Here is a 19500-nt window from a genome sequence, read left to right as displayed (position 1 = left end):
CCCCCTGGTTGACCTGTTTCTGGTGGACCTGTTATTGGCTTTTAATGCCCAAACATCCACTAGATCCCCTAGAATAGGGCTGCCTCCTCTCAGGTCCCCCAAGGCAGGCCATGCCCTCTTTTGTCCCCTGCAGAGCTGGGTCAAGTCTGCTCAGACCAGCCCCCTCCTGCCAGGGTAAGCTGTGTCCCCTTAGGCCCTCCAGGACATGGTTGTATCTGTGCAGGACCCCCACCGTGGGGCCGTGTTCTCTCAGAATCCCTGAGCTTCATAAAACACAGGCACCGTTCATTTTTCAGCTAATTACAAAATTCTAACAAAACAATGTGTGAGCCAAGTCTCAAATGAACATCTCAGATAGGATGGGTAGGACCGTGCAGCCTCGTGCAGACGTTTGGAAAACCTGCCTGGAGCTTGCAAATGAGATTGGACGGTGGTGGGGGTGGGTGGTGGATCCGGAAGGACAAAGCAATGGTGGGCATCAGCCACGCTAAGAGTTTGGTATCCAGGGAGTGATGCTTGGAGCATTTTCCAAACAGTCTGTAATTCGAAGGCACTTTCCTGTGTCTATGTTTTAGGAAATTGCTTGGGTGCATGCAGTTGATAGGCAACACACTATAATTTTTCTCACTGGAAGTCATGGGAGACAGGCTCTGGTGAGCATTTTCCTGCAGACCAGCTGGTTTTCAGCAACACGTGGACTATTAGGGCAGAAAACGCTCAATTTCTCCCAGTTTAGGGGCAGCAGCACCCCCTGGTGGCAAACACAGGAAACACCCCCGGTGGCCGGCAAGCCTCCATGAGATCTGCAGATGCTCTAGGGAACAGAGTGGGTCCCAGGGGAAGCTAGGACCCAACCTCCAGCCCTGATGAAGGAAGGGGCAGGGCGTCTCAGGCTCTGCTCATGTGGCCTGGTACTCCTGTCTCCACCCTACAGGGTCCGGTTTCTTGTGTTGGCCTATGGTGAATGTCTCCCCCCACCAACACACACTGGGCATCTACATCCCTTTTTTTAGAAAAAGCACTCCATTTTCCTTTGGGGAACCCCCTACGCTGAAGTCATATAGTTCTTGATGGTCAACCCCCTGACTCCATGCATCACATGCACCGTGATTTGATGAAGGATGAGCCTATGACCCAAATCTGCCCAGTGAGAGCCAGGCCTGGGCCTTCCTTGCTGTAGCTATTGGGAGAAAAGCATTTCCTTTCCACTGGGGCTGCTAAGTGGTCCATGGCCTATCAGCCTAGCGTTTGGGTGGGTGGGGGACATCTCTGTCTCTGGTTGTAGGGGAGGCTTCTTGCAAATAAAGCTTTTCTCTGTACAAAAGCAGATTTTGGAGAGGAAATGAGGCAGTCTTGACGAAAAATATTTGAGCAGCTGGATCCAGCAGTACCTGAAGCCACTTGCGCCGGGGCATTTTCAGTTAAGTGAACCAATTAGTTTTTTTTTCTCTTAAGCCAATGAGAATTGGAGGATAACGCTCCCTGCCTGATTTGTGCTAGACCCTAATTTCTCTCTTCCCTCCTGGACAAATGTCCTCATTGCTGTTTACACTTGCAAACTCAGAGGCCATGTTAATCAAAACCATCTTTATTATTTAAAGAGCATCCTGTCATCACGGGCACCTAGATGGGGGTCCCCAGATGGCAGAACAATATTTACATGGGGGTCAGGAGGGTGAGGCTCGGGTGGTCCCAGGGCTGAGTGGGCCCGCCACTGTGGAAGAGAGGAGCCTGGAGGGAGGGTATCCTTGGACCTGTGGGCTCAGCCCAAGAAGAGAAACATCCCATTCCGGGCCCAGGGTGAACCCCACCAGGTGGGGCTGGAGCCACCTAGGTGAACTTGGGCCCTGGAGGCGTGTGCATCAAGGAGAAGCCACAGGTCAGAGCTGGGTCACCATGCCGCTGGCTTCGGAGTGAGTCTGGAGAAAGACAACTGGGGGCTTCTGAGGTCTGAGAGGCTTCCCCAGTCCCACAGCTAACCTCCCCTCCCCACAAGCCCTTGGAAATCCATCTGTCCCCTAGGGCACCATCTTCTGGCCTGAGCACAGGTGTCCAGAAAACCCCTGCCTCCTCCCCTTTCCCCATTAGAGTCCCAAACACTCCCGCCCTCTGGCTCCCATCTGGGCCTGACGTTCACCTTTATGGCCTGGAAGATCCACTCCCGGAAGTCACTGACTTTGGTGTAGACACCCGGCTTCTGGGCCAGAGCACAGCCGGTGCCCCAGCTCACGATACCACATAGCCGCCAACGTAGCGTCCGAGAGATGCTGTCCTCACACACGAAGGGGCCACCGCTGTCACCCTGGTGTGGGGAGGGGAGGCCGGGCTGGAGGCCAAGAGGGCATCCGGGAGGCCCTCTTGGATGGCCAGGGGCTGTGGTCACGGAGCCCTCTGGCCCTGAGAGAGGGAGCCCGGCCACCCACTGCCCTGTGTCTCCATCCCTGCAGTGGCAGGCGCTCGGGGCTGCCCCCCACAGTGCCTCACCTGGCAGGCGTCAATGCCACCCTCAGGGTAGCCGGCACAGAACATCTTGGGCTTGATCTGGTTCGCGTAGAAGTCGGGGCCATTGCAGACCTCACTGCTGATTATGGGGACTCGGGCCTCCTGGAGTACCCCAGCCTGTTGGCCTGGGGGTGTGCGGGCAAGGCTGGCCGAGGCTGGGGAACAGGCGCGGCCCCCTTCCCTCCTGCTGCACCCCGCCCCCCCCCCAGGCTCTTCAGCGTCCCTGGGCCCCAGGGCCAAGAAGCATTTGCCTTTCCAGCCAGACTGCCTTTCCCCAGCCCAGTTCCGTCTCCCTCACGGCGGCTCCGCCGGCAGAAGACGGGACTCACCGTAGTACTGCGTGTTGCCCCAGCCGGTTACGGTACAGATCTTGCCGTCCACCAGGGCCTGGCCGGCAGCCGGGAGACACACAGGCTGGATGTATTCTGGGAGAGAGACCAGGCGGTCCAGCCCCTGCCGGCCTGCCCCGCCTGGAACAAAGCCTCTGTCCAGCAGCCTCAAGGGCCCCGGCGCACCCTCTCCTCTGTTCTTCTAAAATAACCACAGCAGGGGGCACCTGGGTGGCTCAGTCGTTCAGCGTCTGCCTTCGGCTCGGGTCGTGATCCCAGGGTCCTGGGATCGAGCCCCGCATCGGGCTCCCTGCTCGGCGGGAAGCCTGCTTCTCCCTCTCCCACTCCCCCTGCTTGTGTTCCCTCTCTCGCTGCTCCCTCTCCCTCAAATAAAAATGTTTCAAAAAAATAAAAATAAAATAACCACAGCAGGAGCTGGATGTCCTCCTGCCTCAGTTCCTCCAAACTCCTGTCAGTCCAGAGAGCGAGGGGCTACTATTAGCTCATTTAGAGGAGGGAGATGAAGCTGAGTCACTTATCTGAGGTCTCATAACGAGGCAATGACAAAGCTAGAATTTGGACCCAGGTTGGCCAGATTCCCAAGCCTGCGTTCTTAACCGTGGCCCACAGGCCGCCCCCCGCCTAGAAGGTGCCTTTGTGAGAAACAGAAAGGCATCCCTATCTTGAGATACTTGATGTCCATCTGCCAGAAGATCATTGTACTAGGTACACAGGTCTACACCAACAACAGTGAGAATGGCGCCCCTAAGATGTGATGTCCTTGTGCAGTGCGCAACCTACACAAGAGGTCCTGGCAGTTCTGTCTTCAGCCTGCCTGCTGGCGACTTTGCAGGCCTGAGCATCAGAGCTCTCAGGTATAAAATGGACAGAATAATCATTTCCCTCAGAGGTTGTGGTGAGAAACTGGTGAAGCCCTGAGCAGCACACTTGGCAAACAGGAAATGCTCCCATAACTAGTAATAGTAATAAACAACAACAGCAATGACTGCTCGCGTTAACTGAGTGCTCATCTGTGTGCTGGCATTGCTCTAAGCTCTTTACTCATATTACCCTTCTTTTTAAAAGACTTTATTTATTTATCTGAGAGAGAGCATGAGCCGGGGGAGGGGGGCGGGGAGGGGAGGGGCAGAGGGAGAAGCAGGCTCCCTGCTCTGTGGGGAACCCAACGTGGGACTTGATCCCAGGACCCTGGGTTCATGACCTGAGCTGAAGGCAGCTGCTTAACCAACTGAGCCACCCAGGCACCCCTCATATTACCCTTTCAATCATCTTGATAACTCTAGGAAGTCATTTAATGGATCAGGGAAACTGAGGCACAGAGAGGTGAAGCCAAGATTACATAGCTGGCAAGTACCCGAATCTGATCCCAAGCTCTATGCTTTTACCCCCTCAGCCATGTGTCTCCCACCCCAACCCCCTGTGCTTCCATGGACACTTCTCTACGTCACTATTTGGAACCCCTCCCTAAAGACAAGGGTTTGTTTCATTTTAAATGTGTATCATCCCCTTCGATGGAGAACCAGGAACACGGATCATTCAAAAGAAAATAACCATAAAGAGAAGTAGAATGCAAGCCACAGAACGGTCCCAGCAGCAAAGCCTGGGGGTTACACGCACAGACTCCCACACCAGGCGGCCTCGACCCAAATCTTCGCCATTTTCCAGCCGCGGTATCTTCGGAGCAACATTTACCTTCTCTGCGTGGGGGCCTCTCCCTCTGTGTGGGAACACAGGACCCTAAGAGGATCCACCCTCCCAGGGCTGCTGTGGGGACTGAATGCGTGCAGGCTGGGGACATGCAGAGAACAGGGCCTGGCACACAGGAGGTGAGGAGCGAGTGTTGGTGCTAGGACATCATCACTGGGATAGTATCGTATCGTACTATTTCATTATCGTTATACCGATGCCCGCTGAAGGCTCATCATCATCCGCTACTATGACTTCATCAGCATCGTTTTTATTAATACTGTTGTCACCCTGCGGCCTGCTGAGAGCCGGCTCTCAATCCAGGGCATGCAGTGTGCAGTGGAGAAGCGCTAAAGACATCCTAGGCCCCAAGGGAGTCTTTCTCCCTGAGAGCGAGGAAATGCTCCGGAAAACTGCGAAGGGAACATCTTCTGATTCCCTCTCGGGTTCATTCATAGATTTTAAAAGTTTCCTTCAGGGGCACCTGGGTGGCTTAGTCGTTAAGCATCTGCCTTCGGCTCGGGTCATGATCCCAGGGTCCTGGGATCGAGTCCCACATCGGGCTCCCTGCTCGGCAGGAAGCCTGCTTCTCCCTCTCCCACTCCCCCTGCTTGTGTTCCCTCTCTCGCTGTGGCTCTCTCTGTCAAATAAATAAATAAAATCTGTAAAAAATAAAAATAAAATAAATAAAAGTTTTCTTCATTTCACTTGTGTTTTTTGGTAACAGCTTTTCCGAGACACAATTCACACGCCGCACAGTTCAGCCCCTTCAGCGGGCAAGTCGGTGACCTTTAGGGGGTTCACAGAGAGAGTTTATCTGCATGCCTGGCAATAGGAAGGTGCCACTGTGGCCACCATCGATTTGAGATCGTCTTGATCAACCCCAAAGAGAAATCCTGTATTCTCTACTCGTCACCTCCCAATCTCCCTGTCCCCATCCACCCCCCCCCCACCCACCTCACACCAGCCCAACTCCCTGGCAGCCACTAATCTACTTTCTCTCTCTCCAGCTCTGCCTATTCTGGACATTTCAGATAAATGGAATCACATACTGGCCTCTTGTGTCTGACTTCTTTGGTTTAGCACAATGGTTTCAAGGTTTATCGGCTGTGTATCATGTGTTAGTGCTCCACGATTCTGTCTTATGGCCAAATATTACCCTATTGTATGGATCTACCACATTTTGTCTATGCATTTGTCAAACAAACATCTGGGCTGCTTCCATCTTTTGACTGTCAAAGTGAATAGAGCTGCCGTGAACACCCGCGTCTAAGATCTTGTGTGCACCCGTATTTTCATTTCCTCTGGGCACGGAGCCCCAGGTGGATCTGCTGCGGCAAATGCGAACTCCGTGCTTAACTCCCCTAGAGGTCGTTTTCCTTATCACCATGGAATCCTATGGCTCGGTCCTCTGTCCTCCCAGCCTCTGGAGTCCCCAGGCCAAGGCTCATCCCCCAGACTCACCCGTGAGGGGCAGGGGGCTGGACAGGTGGACCAGGGCGATATCATTGCTGTTTTCCTCACTGTTGGGGTCTCGAAAGGGGAGATAGCCCCCGTGGTAGACTACTGCCTGCACCCCCAGCTGCAGGCCATGGGGTGAGGCCTGGGCCACAGCGCCGGCAAACACTCGCCATCGAGACAGGACCCGGTTCCGCCTACCAGGGAATAGGAGAGGAGGGTGGCAGCTTCCCTGGGCGCAGCCTCTCCCGGCTCACCTCTCCCCTGCCTCTCCCACTCAGGGCTGTGGGGGACACTCACTCAGGGAAGCAGTGGGCGGCTGTCAGCACCCAGTCTCCGGAGAGCAGGGACCCCCCACACAGGTGTGCTCCATCGTAACGGAGACTGACTTGCCACGGCCACCTGCCCAGGCTGGTGTCTTGGCCTCCCACGATGCGATCCACAGGCAGCTTCCTACGGCCACAGTCTGTGGAGGAGGCAGATCAGGGGCAGTGGGAGGGCCTGGAACCTTCAGGACACAGCCCCATCCCTGGGGACCTATAGGAACATGGCCCTGCTTTGGGGGCCTGAGGGGACACGGACCTGCTACCCTGGAGGAGTCAGAGGACACAGCTCCACCCTCATAGGATCTAAGAAAATATGGCCAGTGTGGGGGTAGGGGGTGTCTGATGGGACGAGACCCTGACCTGAGGGTTCTGCGGAACATGGGCCCACCTTAAGAGAGTAAGGAGACATAGTCCCATCCCTGGGACCCTATGGGGACAAGGCCATGCCTCCCTAGGGGAGTCCGAGAGGACCCAGCTCCATCCTTGTAGGGTAAGGGGCTATGGCTGGTGTGTGTTGGGTGGGTGTGTGGGGGGGGTGTCCGATGGGACATGGCCCTGCCCTGGGGGGGTCTCAGGCAGAGGGTACCGAGTAGCAGGGACTCACCTTGGCAGACGGTAGCCAGGAAACGGCCCCTGGGACAGTCACTGTGACAGAAAGGAGCAGAGGTGGAAACAAAAGGGGAGGCCAGTTCAGGCAGGAGAAAGGGCCCCCGAGGGCGGGCAGGAGGGGCGCCCGGGCCCCGCAGTCCTCCTCACCACACAGAGATGACCTCAAGCAGCCTCCGGGCCAGCGGCAGCCTCCCCTCGTCCACGCAGAAGAAGCCCGACGTGCCGTTGGCACCCGCCGTCCGCACGTCCAGCTCCGAGTGGCCCAGGGCCCTGGGCAGGCAGGGGTCAGGCCTGCTCCTCCCGCCCCGCCCCTCCCCGCGCCACCCCCCCCCCCCCGGGCCACCCGGTACCTGAGGAAGCCCATCTCCTCGCAGCCCAGGCCCGCCACCCTGGCGTTGGAGCGCGAGGAACACAGCAGCCGCCACGTGCCCTCCGTGTCGTCGAACACCATGAGCCGGGCGTCGGCCGGGCTGACCTGCACTGCAGGGCGACAGGACGGCCGCCTGGGTCACCTCCCCGCCGCGCCCCACCCCCCAGCCCGGGCCCCGCGGAGCTCCAGGCCTGAGTCTCTGCGGGGGGCCGATAGGAGCTGGGGCGCGCCTGCGGGCGGGGAACCTGGGGACCTTCCTGTCGCCTCCCTGCTCCCTAAGCTGGCCGCGCATGCGCCACACGTCTGGCCCTTTGCTCGGACATCAGCTAGGACATCGGACATCGGGGAAGAGGGAAGCGGTTTCAACCACGCTCCCAGGAGAATGGCGTGTGAGGCTGGAGCTGCTGGGGGCCGTCTTTGCCCCCAGTGTGGGGGAAAAATAAGCCAACGTGGAGGAAAGCCAAGAGATGTCTGACCCTTGATGGAGCCAGACGGGAAAGACCCCCAGAATGGTTGGATAAGTAAGTGAATTGTTCCCCTTGTTGTTTAACCAGTTTTTCTCCTTTTGTCTTGTGCAGCCTGAAGACCCTTGACTAACACCTCAGAGGGCCAAAATATTTAGATACCCTATAGTCTTCAAAAAAGACAGAAAAAAAGAAAGAGAAAAAAAAGAAAGAAAAGCTATCTTTTCTGCAGGACTTGTCCAAGCCTTGAATATATTAAAGTGCAATTCTCCAAGCTGACGATGTAGTATTCATTCATTCATTGGCTCACTCATTCATTCATTCACCCGATAATAAGCGTTAACTGGACGTATACTCCATACGCAGCCCTGTTGGGGGGTGATGCTGGAGGCATAAAGATGACCAAGACAGCCCTGGGCTGGGCCCTCACCAAACCAAAGTCTAGGATTGGGGGAGACAGACAGCAATAAAAAAAGTCACTCAACCAAGCACGTCATCACAAACTGTGAGAAGAGATGGGATGAAGATATAAGAAGGCTGGAGAGAGCGCATGAGGGATTCCTCGTGTCTGGGGCTGGTTGTGTTGAGAACCGCCCATCCTCTTAGCTCCTCCCAGGCTGCTCCCCACGCATGGCCAGAGGACCGTCTTCCACACCTAAGCCAGGTCACAGCCCTCAGGCCTGTTTATTTACATTTACCACTCAGGACGTGCTAGGCTCTATTTGGGGCAATGAACGGCAATAAACAGATCAGACAAAACCCCTGCTCTGTGGAACTCCAGGACCAGTAGGTGAAATGGGCAACGAAAGGGACAAGTAAGCAAAATAGACGGTGTGTCACAAAATAAGGAGCCAAGGAGACAAATCCAGCTTGACTGAGGCAGGGGCATACTGGCGTGTGGGGAGAACTTGCCATTTCCCGCAGGAGGGCAGGGAAAGCTCTTCTGAGAAGGTGGGGTGTGAACATAGATCTGAAGGAGGGGAGAGAGTCGAGAGAGTCGTGAAGGTAGGTGAAGGAACAGAGAACTAGGCCACAGGAACAGCAAGGGCAGAGATCCCAAGGCTGGTGGAGGTGGGGGCGGGGGTGGGGGAGGAACCGCAAGGAGGCTGGAGCAGAGTGAGCGAGGGGCAGATGAGCTGGGAGGAAGGCCAGGTCCACGCGAGGACTTGGCTTCTCCCGGGAGAGAGGTGCAGCCAGGGGAGGCTCTGAGCCAGCAGCGCCCTGACCCGATTGGGGGGTTCACAGGCTCCCTCTGGCTGCGGGCCAGGGGCAGACTGTAGGGGACGCCACAGGAGCAGGGAGCCCAGGGAGGGGCTGCTGCGGAGTCCAGGCTGGGGAGGATGGAGACCGGGGCCAGGGCGGGGGCAGAAGGGGGAGAAGAGTTTAGATTCTGGAGAGATTTTGTGGGTCAAGCTGACAGACTGCATGTGGCTGTGAAGGAAAGAGAGGGGTCATGGACAACTCTGGGGTGTCTGGCCTGAGCCGTAGAAGGATGCAGCTGCCATTGACCAGGATGGGGCAGGGCGCAGGGGGAGCAGGTTTGGGGACAGGCCAGCTGTGACCCCCTTGGTCCTCCTGCATTGCTGGCGCCCTAGAGCACATTCTAGGAAACCAGATCTGGGGCAAACTCAGTTTGGCCTCCCCCGAGCTGAGGGGTCTTCCCCTCGCCGCCTGATCCGGACAAGGGACGCAGGAGTTCTAGACCCAGTTCTAGAGGACCCTGTCTTCTGAGAACCTGCCGTGTGCCCAGCACTATGCCTCACGTTCTCCCTGCCCACCAACAGCACGGCCTCGCCACACCACCCCAAGGCCACAAAGATCATCCCCATTCTGATCAGAGGAGGAGGCTGAAGCTTGGAGAGGTGGGGTGCCTTGCCCAACATCACCAAGTGAGTGAGAAGCAGAGACGACTTGCATTCAGGCCTGCGTGACTCCAGACCCCAAGCTCTGCATGTTGGCCCGGACAGCCTGTCCAGTGACTTCCTTACCCACAGTGATGGCTTCCTGGCTGCCTTGGCCCCTGCTCTGGGGTGGGGGCAGGCGATGCCTGGCACCCCTGCGGATGGCACCCACCACCCTGAGTTCCAAGACCAAGACTTGGGGTTTGAAACACCAGCTGGGGGTAAAAAGCTTCCAAGTATTCCAGATACGGTAAGGTTTTAGGGGGAAAAAAAGGATCACTTTATGGATATGTGTTGGGGGAGGGAGAGGGAGGGAATATCAAATGCCCCCTCCGATTATTTTTAAAGCCACGTTCTGTGCCACTGTTTCTCACTTTTCGACTCTTCATTCTTGTTGGTATTCTTCGCAAAAAAAAGAAAAGAAAAGAAAATGTGTTCTGGGTCATCTGGTTTTGCTTACTGAATTGTCTGATATATTTAGAGGTGTGAAAATCCCAGGAAAATGAGGTGGAGATGTAGTTTGGGGGTTGTTTTCATTTGTTTTGCAATTTCCCATCATTTTTGGAAAACCCAAGTATAAGTGAAGGGCAGGAGTGCTGGCCGTAGGTACTTTCCAGCTGGAGGTCAAGGGCAAGTCAGTTCATCTCGGCGACTTGTCTTGTGCATTAAGCAAAGACCTCCTGAGTACCCACCATGTGCAGGACACCGTCTGGGGCAGCAAACCCAGGGCCCCTGCCCTCCTGAAATTCCCCAGAAGTCAAGTGTGAGGAGAATTTTACCCTGGGCAATAGGCATGGCCGTGGGGTGGGGGGAGCATGGGGCCTAGGGGTGCAGGAAGGAAGGCCTTGCTCAGCAAAGTTAAAGCCTGAAGGTGAGACCCCAAAGCCACATTTACCAAGTGGACTGCATCATCTCTCCTTCTTCCCCGTGGTCCCCTAGCTTATGATTAAGGAGGTTGGGACCCAGGGCAGGACGGGTCTGAGGCCCCAGAACTCAGCAGAACCTCGAAACTGCTTCTAGGTGTGAGCAGGCAAGAGGTGGTAAGCCAAGACGGTGGGGCCAGGAGGGCCCTTCAAGGGCATGAGAATGGCCCATAGGCTGGACGCTGGAGAGCGCCAGAAGCAAGCATGAGGTGAGGGCGGAAAAGGGGTCTGCCCCCTAGGAGCCCTGGAGCCTGCAGGGGGTTGAGACTTTAGCCCAGTGGCAGTGGGGAGCTATGGAGCCACGGAGCTATGGAGCGGCTTCTGGGACATGATCCCTCTGGCCTGCCGCTTCTTCAGTGTGTGGTCTTGGGCAAGTCAGTTCACTTCCCTGGGCCTCAGTGTCCCCCATCTGCAAAAGCGGGGCAATGGTAATAGGTCCAAGGTTACAGCGCGGGTGCAGCAGATGGTAGCCGTCACTACTGCGAGTCGCTTGGCTGTTTCTCGAGAAACAGCACAGGATAGTAATTCTGCACTGAGCAGATCTAGACTGCCTGGGTTCGAATCCCAGAGCTGCCGCTTCCTAGCTCTGAGACCTGCGGCCAAGTCGCTGGACCTTTCTGCGCCTCGGTCTCCCCATATTAAAATGGGCTTTTGTGAGGGTTTAAAGAATTGAAACCATAAAGCCCCGAGGCCTACACCTGGTACCTGTAAATGCTCACTAAGTGCTGGCATGGTGACCAACGCTGATGTAGGCTTTCCTTGTCCGGATTTTCATTTCTTCTCTTAGCATGAGCTGAGTCCTTTATGGAATTAGATGAGGCTCCCGGGAGTGAAAAATACATCCCATCACCCAACTTCCCCTTTCTTCCTGCTGTGCTGGGCCATGGAACGGCAGCTGGGGGCTGGCACCCGGGAGAATTCATCCATTCATTCCACATTTAGTTTCCACATCTATTATTAGTGTAGCCGTTCATTCTCAGCTGCCTGCAGACCCAGCTCTGCCAGGCCGGTCTGGGAGCTATTCCTGGCCTCATCATCTCCCAGCTGTGTGTCCTCTCTGGTCTCACTTTCCACATCTGTAAATGGGGATCATAGCAGCAGTACCCCCCTCCACCCCCCCAGAGAATGAGAAGGGGTCGCTAAATTCATATAGCACCTCACAAACGGGCTCTGACCATGCCTCGTAGTAAAGAGACACATTTTTACATTTTATGATGCAGCCCTGAACTTGTGCTTTCTGGAGCAAATCACTGCATTGCTCTGAGCCTCAGTTTCCCCATCTGTAAAGATGGAGAGAATAACAGCACGGCTCTCATGGAACCAAAAGGAAAGATTAACAAAACTTTCCCGTGCTGAGAGAGATGCGCTGTGGTCTTTTCTAATCTAATCTCTTTCATGCTTTTTATTTTTTAAAAGATTTTATTTATTTATTTGAGAGAGAGAATGAGAGAAAGCACGAGCAGGGGGAGTAGCAGAGGGAAAGGGAGAAGCAGGCTCCCCGCTGAGCAAGGAGCCCGATACGGGGCTCGATCCCAGGACCCCGAGATCGTGACCTGAGCCCAAGGCAGACACTTAATCGACTGAGCCACCCAGGCGCCCCTCTCTTTCGTGCTTTTTAAAATGTGGTTTCCGACTCCCTAATTTTATTTCATGAGGCACTAACAGGTAACACATTGAGAGTCTGGAAACCATAAGGCAAGGTGGAGTGCTCAGAATGGCACCCTGTCCCAAGCAGGTGTTCAATCTGAGTGCTATCAGCATTTCTGCACATGCTCACGCAGTCACTCGGAAATTTTTCCTTGAGCTCCCACCAGGGACAGGTTTCCTCCGGGGCTCCCCAGGGGGTCCCGGCCTGCTTTACTCACCCGGATACAGCGGCTCCTGATCACTCTTGAGTAGAAAGGTCACTGCAGAGAAGGCAGAGGTGAGGGCAGGCAGGCAAGGGGCTGCGGGGCAGGGCAGGGCAGGGGAGGGGAGAGACGCAGGGACCGCTCTCACCAATGGCCCAGGACGCTGCCCCGATGCCTGTCAGGAGCAGCAGGGTCCCCGCTGTGAGAGCTGCCACCTTGGGTCCGGAACAGCATGGCACAGTCCGGCCACCTGCAACAGACACCATGCTGGGGCCACTGCCAGGCCGGTCCTCCTCGCGGCAGGGTCTGGGCACGGGGCCAGCTCTGCCCTGCCCGCCCCCCTCGCCGGCTGCCATGCCCTGGGTCCGCGCCCTCCCCTACAGGTGTCCTGCTCCCCCCACCCCAGCCTTCCAGCTGGGAAGGGGTGTGGCTGGGACCGCTGCCACCATCCCCGCCCTCCTGGCACTTGCGGGCTCTCTCCTCCCCAGTGACACTGCACTTTGCTATCTCCTTCTTCTCTTGAACCTCTCACTTCTGCTCCCTCTCTCAGAACTTCTTGGAGCCTCTTGGGCGCTGCGACCCCTGACCTCTGCCCTCTTGGCAGCTCACTTCCCTGCTCTTTGGCATGTCCTCACTGCTTCATCCCTCTCTGCCCTCCCAGCCCCTCTGTCCCTGGGCATCTCCCCAAATCAGCCCTCTCCCGCAGGACCCTCTGGAGGTTCAGAACCTAAGTTTGAAAAGTTGCCAGCCTCACTTAATAATATTGGCCTTACCCCTCCCGGCCCTGGGACCTTGGGTAGGTGGCCTCACCTCTTTGAACCTCAGCTTTCCTGTCTGTTTAATGGTCACCCACCCAGCACTCACCTCTAAAAACAATATTTTAAAGTTCTCTTACATCATAGTAGCTGAACTCTTATCACAGGCTTGTTCTCCCAAGCACTGTCCTCGTTTGGGGGAGGATTCCCATTTTTCGGACAGGGAACACTAAGGCTCAGAGAAGTGGAGTGACATGTGCGTGGGGACTCAGCCAGTGGGAGGCAGTGCTGAGTCCTGGACCCCGGGGGGCACATGGGGTGCTGGGGCCCAAGCGTCTAAGTACGAAGCCACTCCCTCTCCCTGCGCCATAATGCCTGGCAGAGAGCAAGTTCTCAACAAATGCTTTTATATCGTTAGAGCTGTGTGTTCCTGGACAATACCCTTCCCCTCTCTGGGCCTGTTTGCTCCTTGGTAAAAAGAGCTTTGTTCATTCATTGTCCTGCTGAGCATCCACTGTACTTGGCACCATTCTAGGCTCAGGAGACACATTCCAAGACAGATGAGATGCTGGCTCTCATGGGGCTCACATTCTCATATGTGTAAGGTTGAGGGGAAAACATAAACAATGAACAAACTTGATCATTCCCAGATAGTGGCAAAGTCTATGAAGAAAATAATGCAGGTCGGGGGGGCGGGTGGCTTCTGGAGTGGGGTGCTGAGGGAAGGCCACCCCAAGAAGTGACCTTTGAGCTGAGACCTGAAGGCTGAAACCATCCACGCAAAGATCTTAAGGAAGAGCCCTCTGGGCAGAGGGGACAGCACAGGGAAAGGCCTTGAGGCAAGAATAAGCATGATCTGTTCGAGAGAGAGACCACAGATATGGCCAGGATGGCATGAGTTTGGGGAAGGCAGGGACCTAGGCTGAGAGCAGCTAGGGAGGCCGCGTGGCCTGAGGGGAAAGGGGTTTTTATTCCCAGTGCAACAGGGGCCCTGGGAATTAAAAGCCAACCCCTTCGCTAGGGATTGTGGGATGGCCTCTGCAGGACATCTCCAGGGTGGCAGGAGTCCCAGCTCCCCCACCTGTATCGCAGTCTACAGCTGGCGGGCACAGGGCCAGACCAGCACCCAGAATGGAGCAGGGCATCGTCCGGGATCTTCCTGGGACGGTCATTGTCTGGGTGTCTTAAGAATTTGAGAGCCCAGCAGTTCCCTTCAAGGCAAGAGCAAACAAATACACCCTCCCTCCAAAGAGGCCGCAGGGGGCCAGGCCAGCCCTGGCCTCCCGCCAGCCCGCCAGCTCTGTTCCCAGCCGTCTTCCTGGTGCCGGTGGGAGGTCTTGGCTCCTGCAGCCATGAGGCCGAGAGGCCGGTCCTGGTCCCTTTGTTCTCAGGGGCGCCTATCAGGGCTTGGGGCCACTTCGAGCCCAGCCCAGGGGCTTTGGTGCGTCTACTGGGGTGGCAAGCATTGAAGGACCTCCTCCCGTGCCCTCCTTCCACGCCTCAAGCGGGTGCCCTTGGTAGGACAGGAAGTGTCCTTACTCTGGGTCCTCCCAGTGTGAGGGGCACCGTCACTGCACGTCTTTCCTGAGGCAGGAAGCGTCCTCACTCTGGGTGTGAGGCAGCAGCCTTGCCGGGATTCCTGGCTTCTCCCTGGGGCGCTGCTCTCTGCTCCTCAAGGGCGCCAAGGGCCGCCCTCACCTTGGGTCTTCGGCCCCCACCCTCTGGCAGCTAAACTCTCACAGGGGACATCTGTGGCTCCTTGTCTCTGAAACTCGGCTCAGTCAGCAGCTTGTGTCTCAGCCCTCGGCGTCCCCAACTCCAACTTCCTGAATGAAAGGCTCTCCTTTGGACTCTGAGACACCGCATGCGTCCGATTTTCCTTCCACTTCTCCAACAGGGGCTTTCTCCATCTGCTGACCTCGTCCCGCTCCCTGAAACCTGGAGTTCACAGGGTACGACGTGGCCTCCTCCCCCTCATGCCCCCTGCTTCCAAGTCTGTCTCACACACCTCCACAGCCTCAGTTTCCCTTTTCTGTCCTACAGCCTTGTAGATGCCTCCCCCTGGGACCTCTGGGTCCTTCACACCCCCCAGGTCCTATATCGGCTTCAACGTCCTCCCCAATCCCCAGGTCCCGTCTCAGAGGCCCTCATCCTCAGGACTGTTCCTCATCTGCAGGACACCTCCCTCCCCACACAGCTTGCAGGCCTCCTGAGCACCTCCTCTCCACCCTCCCCTTCCCTGCACCCAGCCCCACCCAAGCCTGGGCTCAACCTGCCCTCTGGCGCAGCCTCCACATGGAAGCTTGAGGATCATCCTAAGCACCAAATCCACCCTGTCCCTTCTTTACCTAGAATCCTTCATGACTCCCCAGTGTCCCCAAGACAGAGTCTAAGACCCTCAGCCCTGTGGTGCCAGGCTTTCTAGGATATAAGCATGGCCATTAGAGATTTGGGAGTCGAACCTATGTTTCCCCAAACTCCCAGACAGCCTTATGGGTCATTACCAGACCCCTGACAGAGCTTCCGGCAAGCAACCAAACCCACAGAACTTGTAAAAACACAAGTCAGAATAAGAGAAACAAAGAATGACCACCAGCGCCATCTCGTGGAGAGACCCAGCACTGCCGGGGCATCCGCCGGCCCATCACCAAAAACAGTCCTGAGAGACGAGGCTCCGGCTCGCTCACCTCATCCCTTTCCCGACTCCACTTCCGACACGGCCTCCAGAAATACCCGAGCTCTCCATGTGCCACTGCAGGCCTGGCAGCTCGTCAGCCCCTGCCTCTGTCCGTGCTCTCCCTCTGCCGGGCACCCCCTACCTCTTCCGACTCACCCTGCGCGTCAGCCCAGCCCGTATCACCTCCTCCAATTCTGAGTCCCCAGGGAGCACCAGGCACCTTGCCTTGGGCACACTTGGAAGTTAACACAACCGGCTCAGACTCGCGCGCCTAGCCCTGGCCTGCACTTTCCTTACAGCCTAGCCCCCGGTGTTAGTAAGGAAGGTATCATTATCATCATCCCCGGTTTGCACATGAGGAAAGAGGGCCCAGAGAGGCGCAGCCAGCTCCCCGGGGTCACCCAGCAAGTAAGCACGGCACCAGAACTATTCGGCGTCTGGGTCCAGGTCCTGCCACAGGACCAGGTCGAGCTGCCTGGGGACGCACTGGAGCCCACTCTGCCTCAGTGCTCTCTGTCCCCAGACCATCTCTAGCCATCCTTCCGGGCACGATCTGCTTTTCTCCCGGGGTCATTCACGCATGGGCCCGGGCCCTGGAGACTCCTGTCAGTCAGCTCCAGGAGGAACATCGTCCCTCAGGGTCCGGGCTCTGCCAGCCACCTGCTCAACAAGGGCACAGTGTCCCCCGTCCTGAGCCACCCAGAGCCTGGGTTTGCTCTGGGCCCTAGCTGAATGGTTTGGGATGTGATTTGCTAACTGCTGAGAGCCCAGGAGGCCAGTGATCCACGCGGCTCATTTCAGCCAACACAACCAGCACCCCCTAATTCTCATGCCCTTTAAATCCTCACGCCACCCTGTGAGGGGCGCATTCACCCCAGCTCCATTTTCCAGATGGACACTGAGGCCCAGAGAGGGTAAGCCACTTGCCCAGGGCTTCCCAGCTCGAAAGGGCTATCACCTGGAACTGAAGCCCTGCTAGCCTGCTTCCAGGAAGAAGAGAGGGAGCCAGCCTCCGCTGGAGAGGGCAGGGAGGAAAGGCTGCCCCCTGCTCGGGCCCCTCCAGCTGGCTCCCACGTGTGGCGGAGGTTGAGAGGGAGGCAGGCTGTCTGGAGCCCCAGCCAGGGCCTGCCAAGGGCCCCTCAGGGCCAGCCACTCAGGCGGGCGCTAGCTCCCATCATTCCTGGAACGGTTCCTCTGGGTTCTCTCCCCTCTCCATCCATCCCGGCCGAGTCCAAAGTCCTCCCTCTGTTCTTTTGCCCACAGTGCAAAGAGGTGGGAGGAATGTCTGGAATTGGTGGGGTTCTTGGGTCCCTGGGACACCGGGCTGGCCGGCCTCGGTCATATCTGGTTCATGGCCTGTGTCTCACACGCTAAGCCCCACACTGATGCCTCGTGTGGGTTCCATGCTCCCGGCAACCCCTGTGTGTGGCTAGGCAGGTAGCCCGAGGATCTGTGCTTGACCCGGGGCCGGGGGGGGGGTGGGGAATGGATCCCAGAGAAATGATGTCACTCGTACAAGAGAACACGGCTAAAAAGTGGCGGAAGCAGATTTGAATACAGGCCTGTGCATTCAGCTCCAGAGTCTGAGTCCATAACCGTGAGAGCTGGTCTTCCCACCTTAGCCCCAAGTGGGGGGCAGGCCCAGGGTTAGCTGAGAAATCACTGGGGTGTGAGGGGAAACTGAGGCAAGAGCCAGGAAGGTCATACGGGGTAGCAGGAAGGCAGGTGGTAGCACTGCCCCACAGAAAATTTGGTTAATAGTTAATCAGGTGGAGGAGACTTCAGAAGGGGGTGGGGGTGGGCCCAGGAGGGGTGCCAGAGAGAGGGGGCTCTGAGGGGGCGGAGGGTTGAGAGCAGAGCACAGAGGGAGGGGCGCCAGGCAGAGCCAAAGTCAGGACTCAAAGAAAAGGGGACTCACCCTCCTTCTCCGCCATGTCACGGCCTCTTGTTAATGATTCCCCGGCTGACCTCCTGGGCCAGGGTGGGACCTGTGGGGAGATGAACAGAGAGGCAGGGCCTGGGGGAGCCGAACCCAGCCCCTGTGCCCCCAGTCCCAGGCGCCCATCCAGGGAGGCTGGACGGACTGGGCCCTGGCCAGAGCACACCGTGATCACAGACGCAGATCAGGCTGGGTTCAAGGATGGGGTCAGTGTCTGACCAGCAACCAGGGGATGCCTGGATTTGCACCGTTGGGGGCCCCTTTCCTGGGCCTGGGGGAGGAGGGGACCGAGGGTCTGAACACCTGGCTCTGAGGGAGTAGAGAGACCTGAGAGCCTGAACTCCTGGGTCCTGGGGAAAAAGGGATTTGGGGGCTCAGAACTCCTGGGTATGTGGGAGGAGGGGCGTAAGGGCCCAGAGTCTTGGGCCTGAGGGAAGAGGAGACCCAGGGCCCAATCTCTGGATCTGAGCAACAGGCGGCTGGAGCTCTGAGTTCCTTGGAGAGACGTCTGAGAGCCCACTCTTGGGGCCCCCGGGAAGCCCACTGTTGGGAGGTGGGCATTCGGTTGGTGTGGGCACGAGGGCACCCATGCCCGGGCCCAGAACTGAGGGCCCCGGTCCTTACCCTGGGGTCCGACAGGTGGGGGCGGAGCTGAGAGATGGTGCCCTCTTCGGGTCAGTCTCCAGGCCTGGGCAGGAGCATGGTGGCCCCGCAGCAGCGGTGGCCCGGAGGCGGAGGCAGCGGCGTGGGGCCGGCTAGGCCTGGCGGCCTCACCTGAGGCGGAGGGGGCGGGGCCGGAGGCGGGGGAAGGGGCGTGGAGGGGCAGGGCAAACGGATTGGCAGCGCGGGCGGCCACCTGGCTGGTGGGGCGGGGTCTGCAAGGGCCGGAGCTGGCCGGCCCAAGCAACCTGCGGAGCCTGCCTCCGGCCTGGAGGGGGCCCAGGTGTGCCAGTCGGAGGGGAGGCGGGAGCAGGGAGAGGTTTGGCCTGAAGGCAGGGGCTCTGAGCAGACAGAGCAGGCTGGGGCGGGGTGCTTACGAGGACTGAAGGGTGGGCCTTTGAATTGGAGGGAGCCAGATAGAGGGCTCCAGCTGCCCCAAGCCCACCCTGCCCCTGCCACTTCTTCTGCCTCCCGCCCAGCCCCTGCCTTACCCCCACCTGGCCCCAGCTCAGGCCTAACTCCCTCCCTATCCACCCCTGTCCCTTCTAGCTCACCCCCCACCCCACCCCGGCCCCCTGCCTGAACCCAGGCCTACCACTGCCCCCCGCTATTTCCCGTCCCCAAGTCCAGCTCCTGAACAAGGCAGTCCTGGTCCCTGCCCCGGCCCTGGCCCCAGACCGCCCCCAACTCCTGCCCCAGCCTCTGCCCCAGCCCCCTCCCCCCAGCTGCCTTCCTACAAGTCACGGGGGCTGGTTTGCTTTGGCAGCCTCTCTGCTGCCTGCAGCCGTGACCTCTGGAGCCTGGAAGTCCTGCACCGGGTGGGGGGATGGGGGGCTTGGCCCGGAAAAGGCAGCACCGAGTGCTGAGGTCCAGGCCAAGTGGCCGGAAGTGTCCACAGGCAGATACACACTGTCCCGCCAGCAGCCAAGAGTGATCCACGTCAGACCCCAGGGCCAGATAAACACCCAGACACACAAGGGTCACCAGCAGCCACCTGCTAGTGGACAGCCATGCTCCCAAACCCAGACCG

The 19500-nt window shown here is 57.7% G+C and overlaps 1 protein-coding gene across 4 annotated transcripts; it reads right to left on the bottom strand.

Annotated features, from left to right (window-relative positions):
* Positions 1 to 1572: 1572 nt before the first annotated feature.
* On the bottom strand, positions 1573 to 18962 carry HPN (hepsin). Of its 4 annotated transcripts, none has more exons than XM_081806714.1 (13): positions 18435 to 18962; positions 17790 to 17859; positions 12588 to 12689; positions 12455 to 12496; positions 7282 to 7411; positions 7079 to 7201; positions 6927 to 6967; positions 6297 to 6462; positions 6003 to 6193; positions 2832 to 2972; positions 2485 to 2627; positions 2138 to 2302; positions 1573 to 1933 (listed from the first exon to the last, which is right to left on the bottom strand). In XM_081806714.1, exons 2-13 carry the CDS (start codon positions 17803 to 17805, stop codon positions 1892 to 1894), a joined length of 1302 nt encoding a protein of 433 aa, XP_081662840.1. In that variant the 5' UTR covers positions 17806 to 17859; positions 18435 to 18962; the 3' UTR covers positions 1573 to 1891. The 4 variants fall into 4 exon arrangements, with proteins under 4 accessions (XP_081662840.1, XP_081662841.1, XP_081662842.1 ...); XM_081806715.1 differs by having other exon boundaries at positions 1573 to 1919; positions 18435 to 18607; XM_081806716.1 differs by having other exon boundaries at positions 2832 to 2927; positions 18435 to 18607.
* Positions 18963 to 19500: the final 538 nt, after the last annotated feature.

This window comes from Leptonychotes weddellii, chromosome 16 (assembly GCF_054177405.1).
Source record: "Leptonychotes weddellii isolate Sample4059 chromosome 16, ASM5417740v2, whole genome shotgun sequence".
NCBI classification, from domain to species: domain Eukaryota; kingdom Metazoa; phylum Chordata; class Mammalia; order Carnivora; family Phocidae; genus Leptonychotes; species Leptonychotes weddellii.
The sequence above is the reverse complement of the archived record's forward strand: the minus strand, read 5'-3'. Positions and strand labels throughout refer to the sequence as shown.

Coding starts and splice junctions, on each gene's coding strand:
- HPN (XM_081806714.1), bottom strand. Junction 7,412..12,454: donor TCAGGAGCCGCTGTATCCGG/GTGAGTAAAGCA, acceptor GTCGCCCTGCAG/TGCAGGTCAGCCCGGCCGAC. Junction 2,973..6,002: donor CAGCCCCCTGCCCCTCACGG/GTGAGTCTGGGG, acceptor GCTTTGTTCCAG/GCGGGGCAGGCCGGCAGGGG.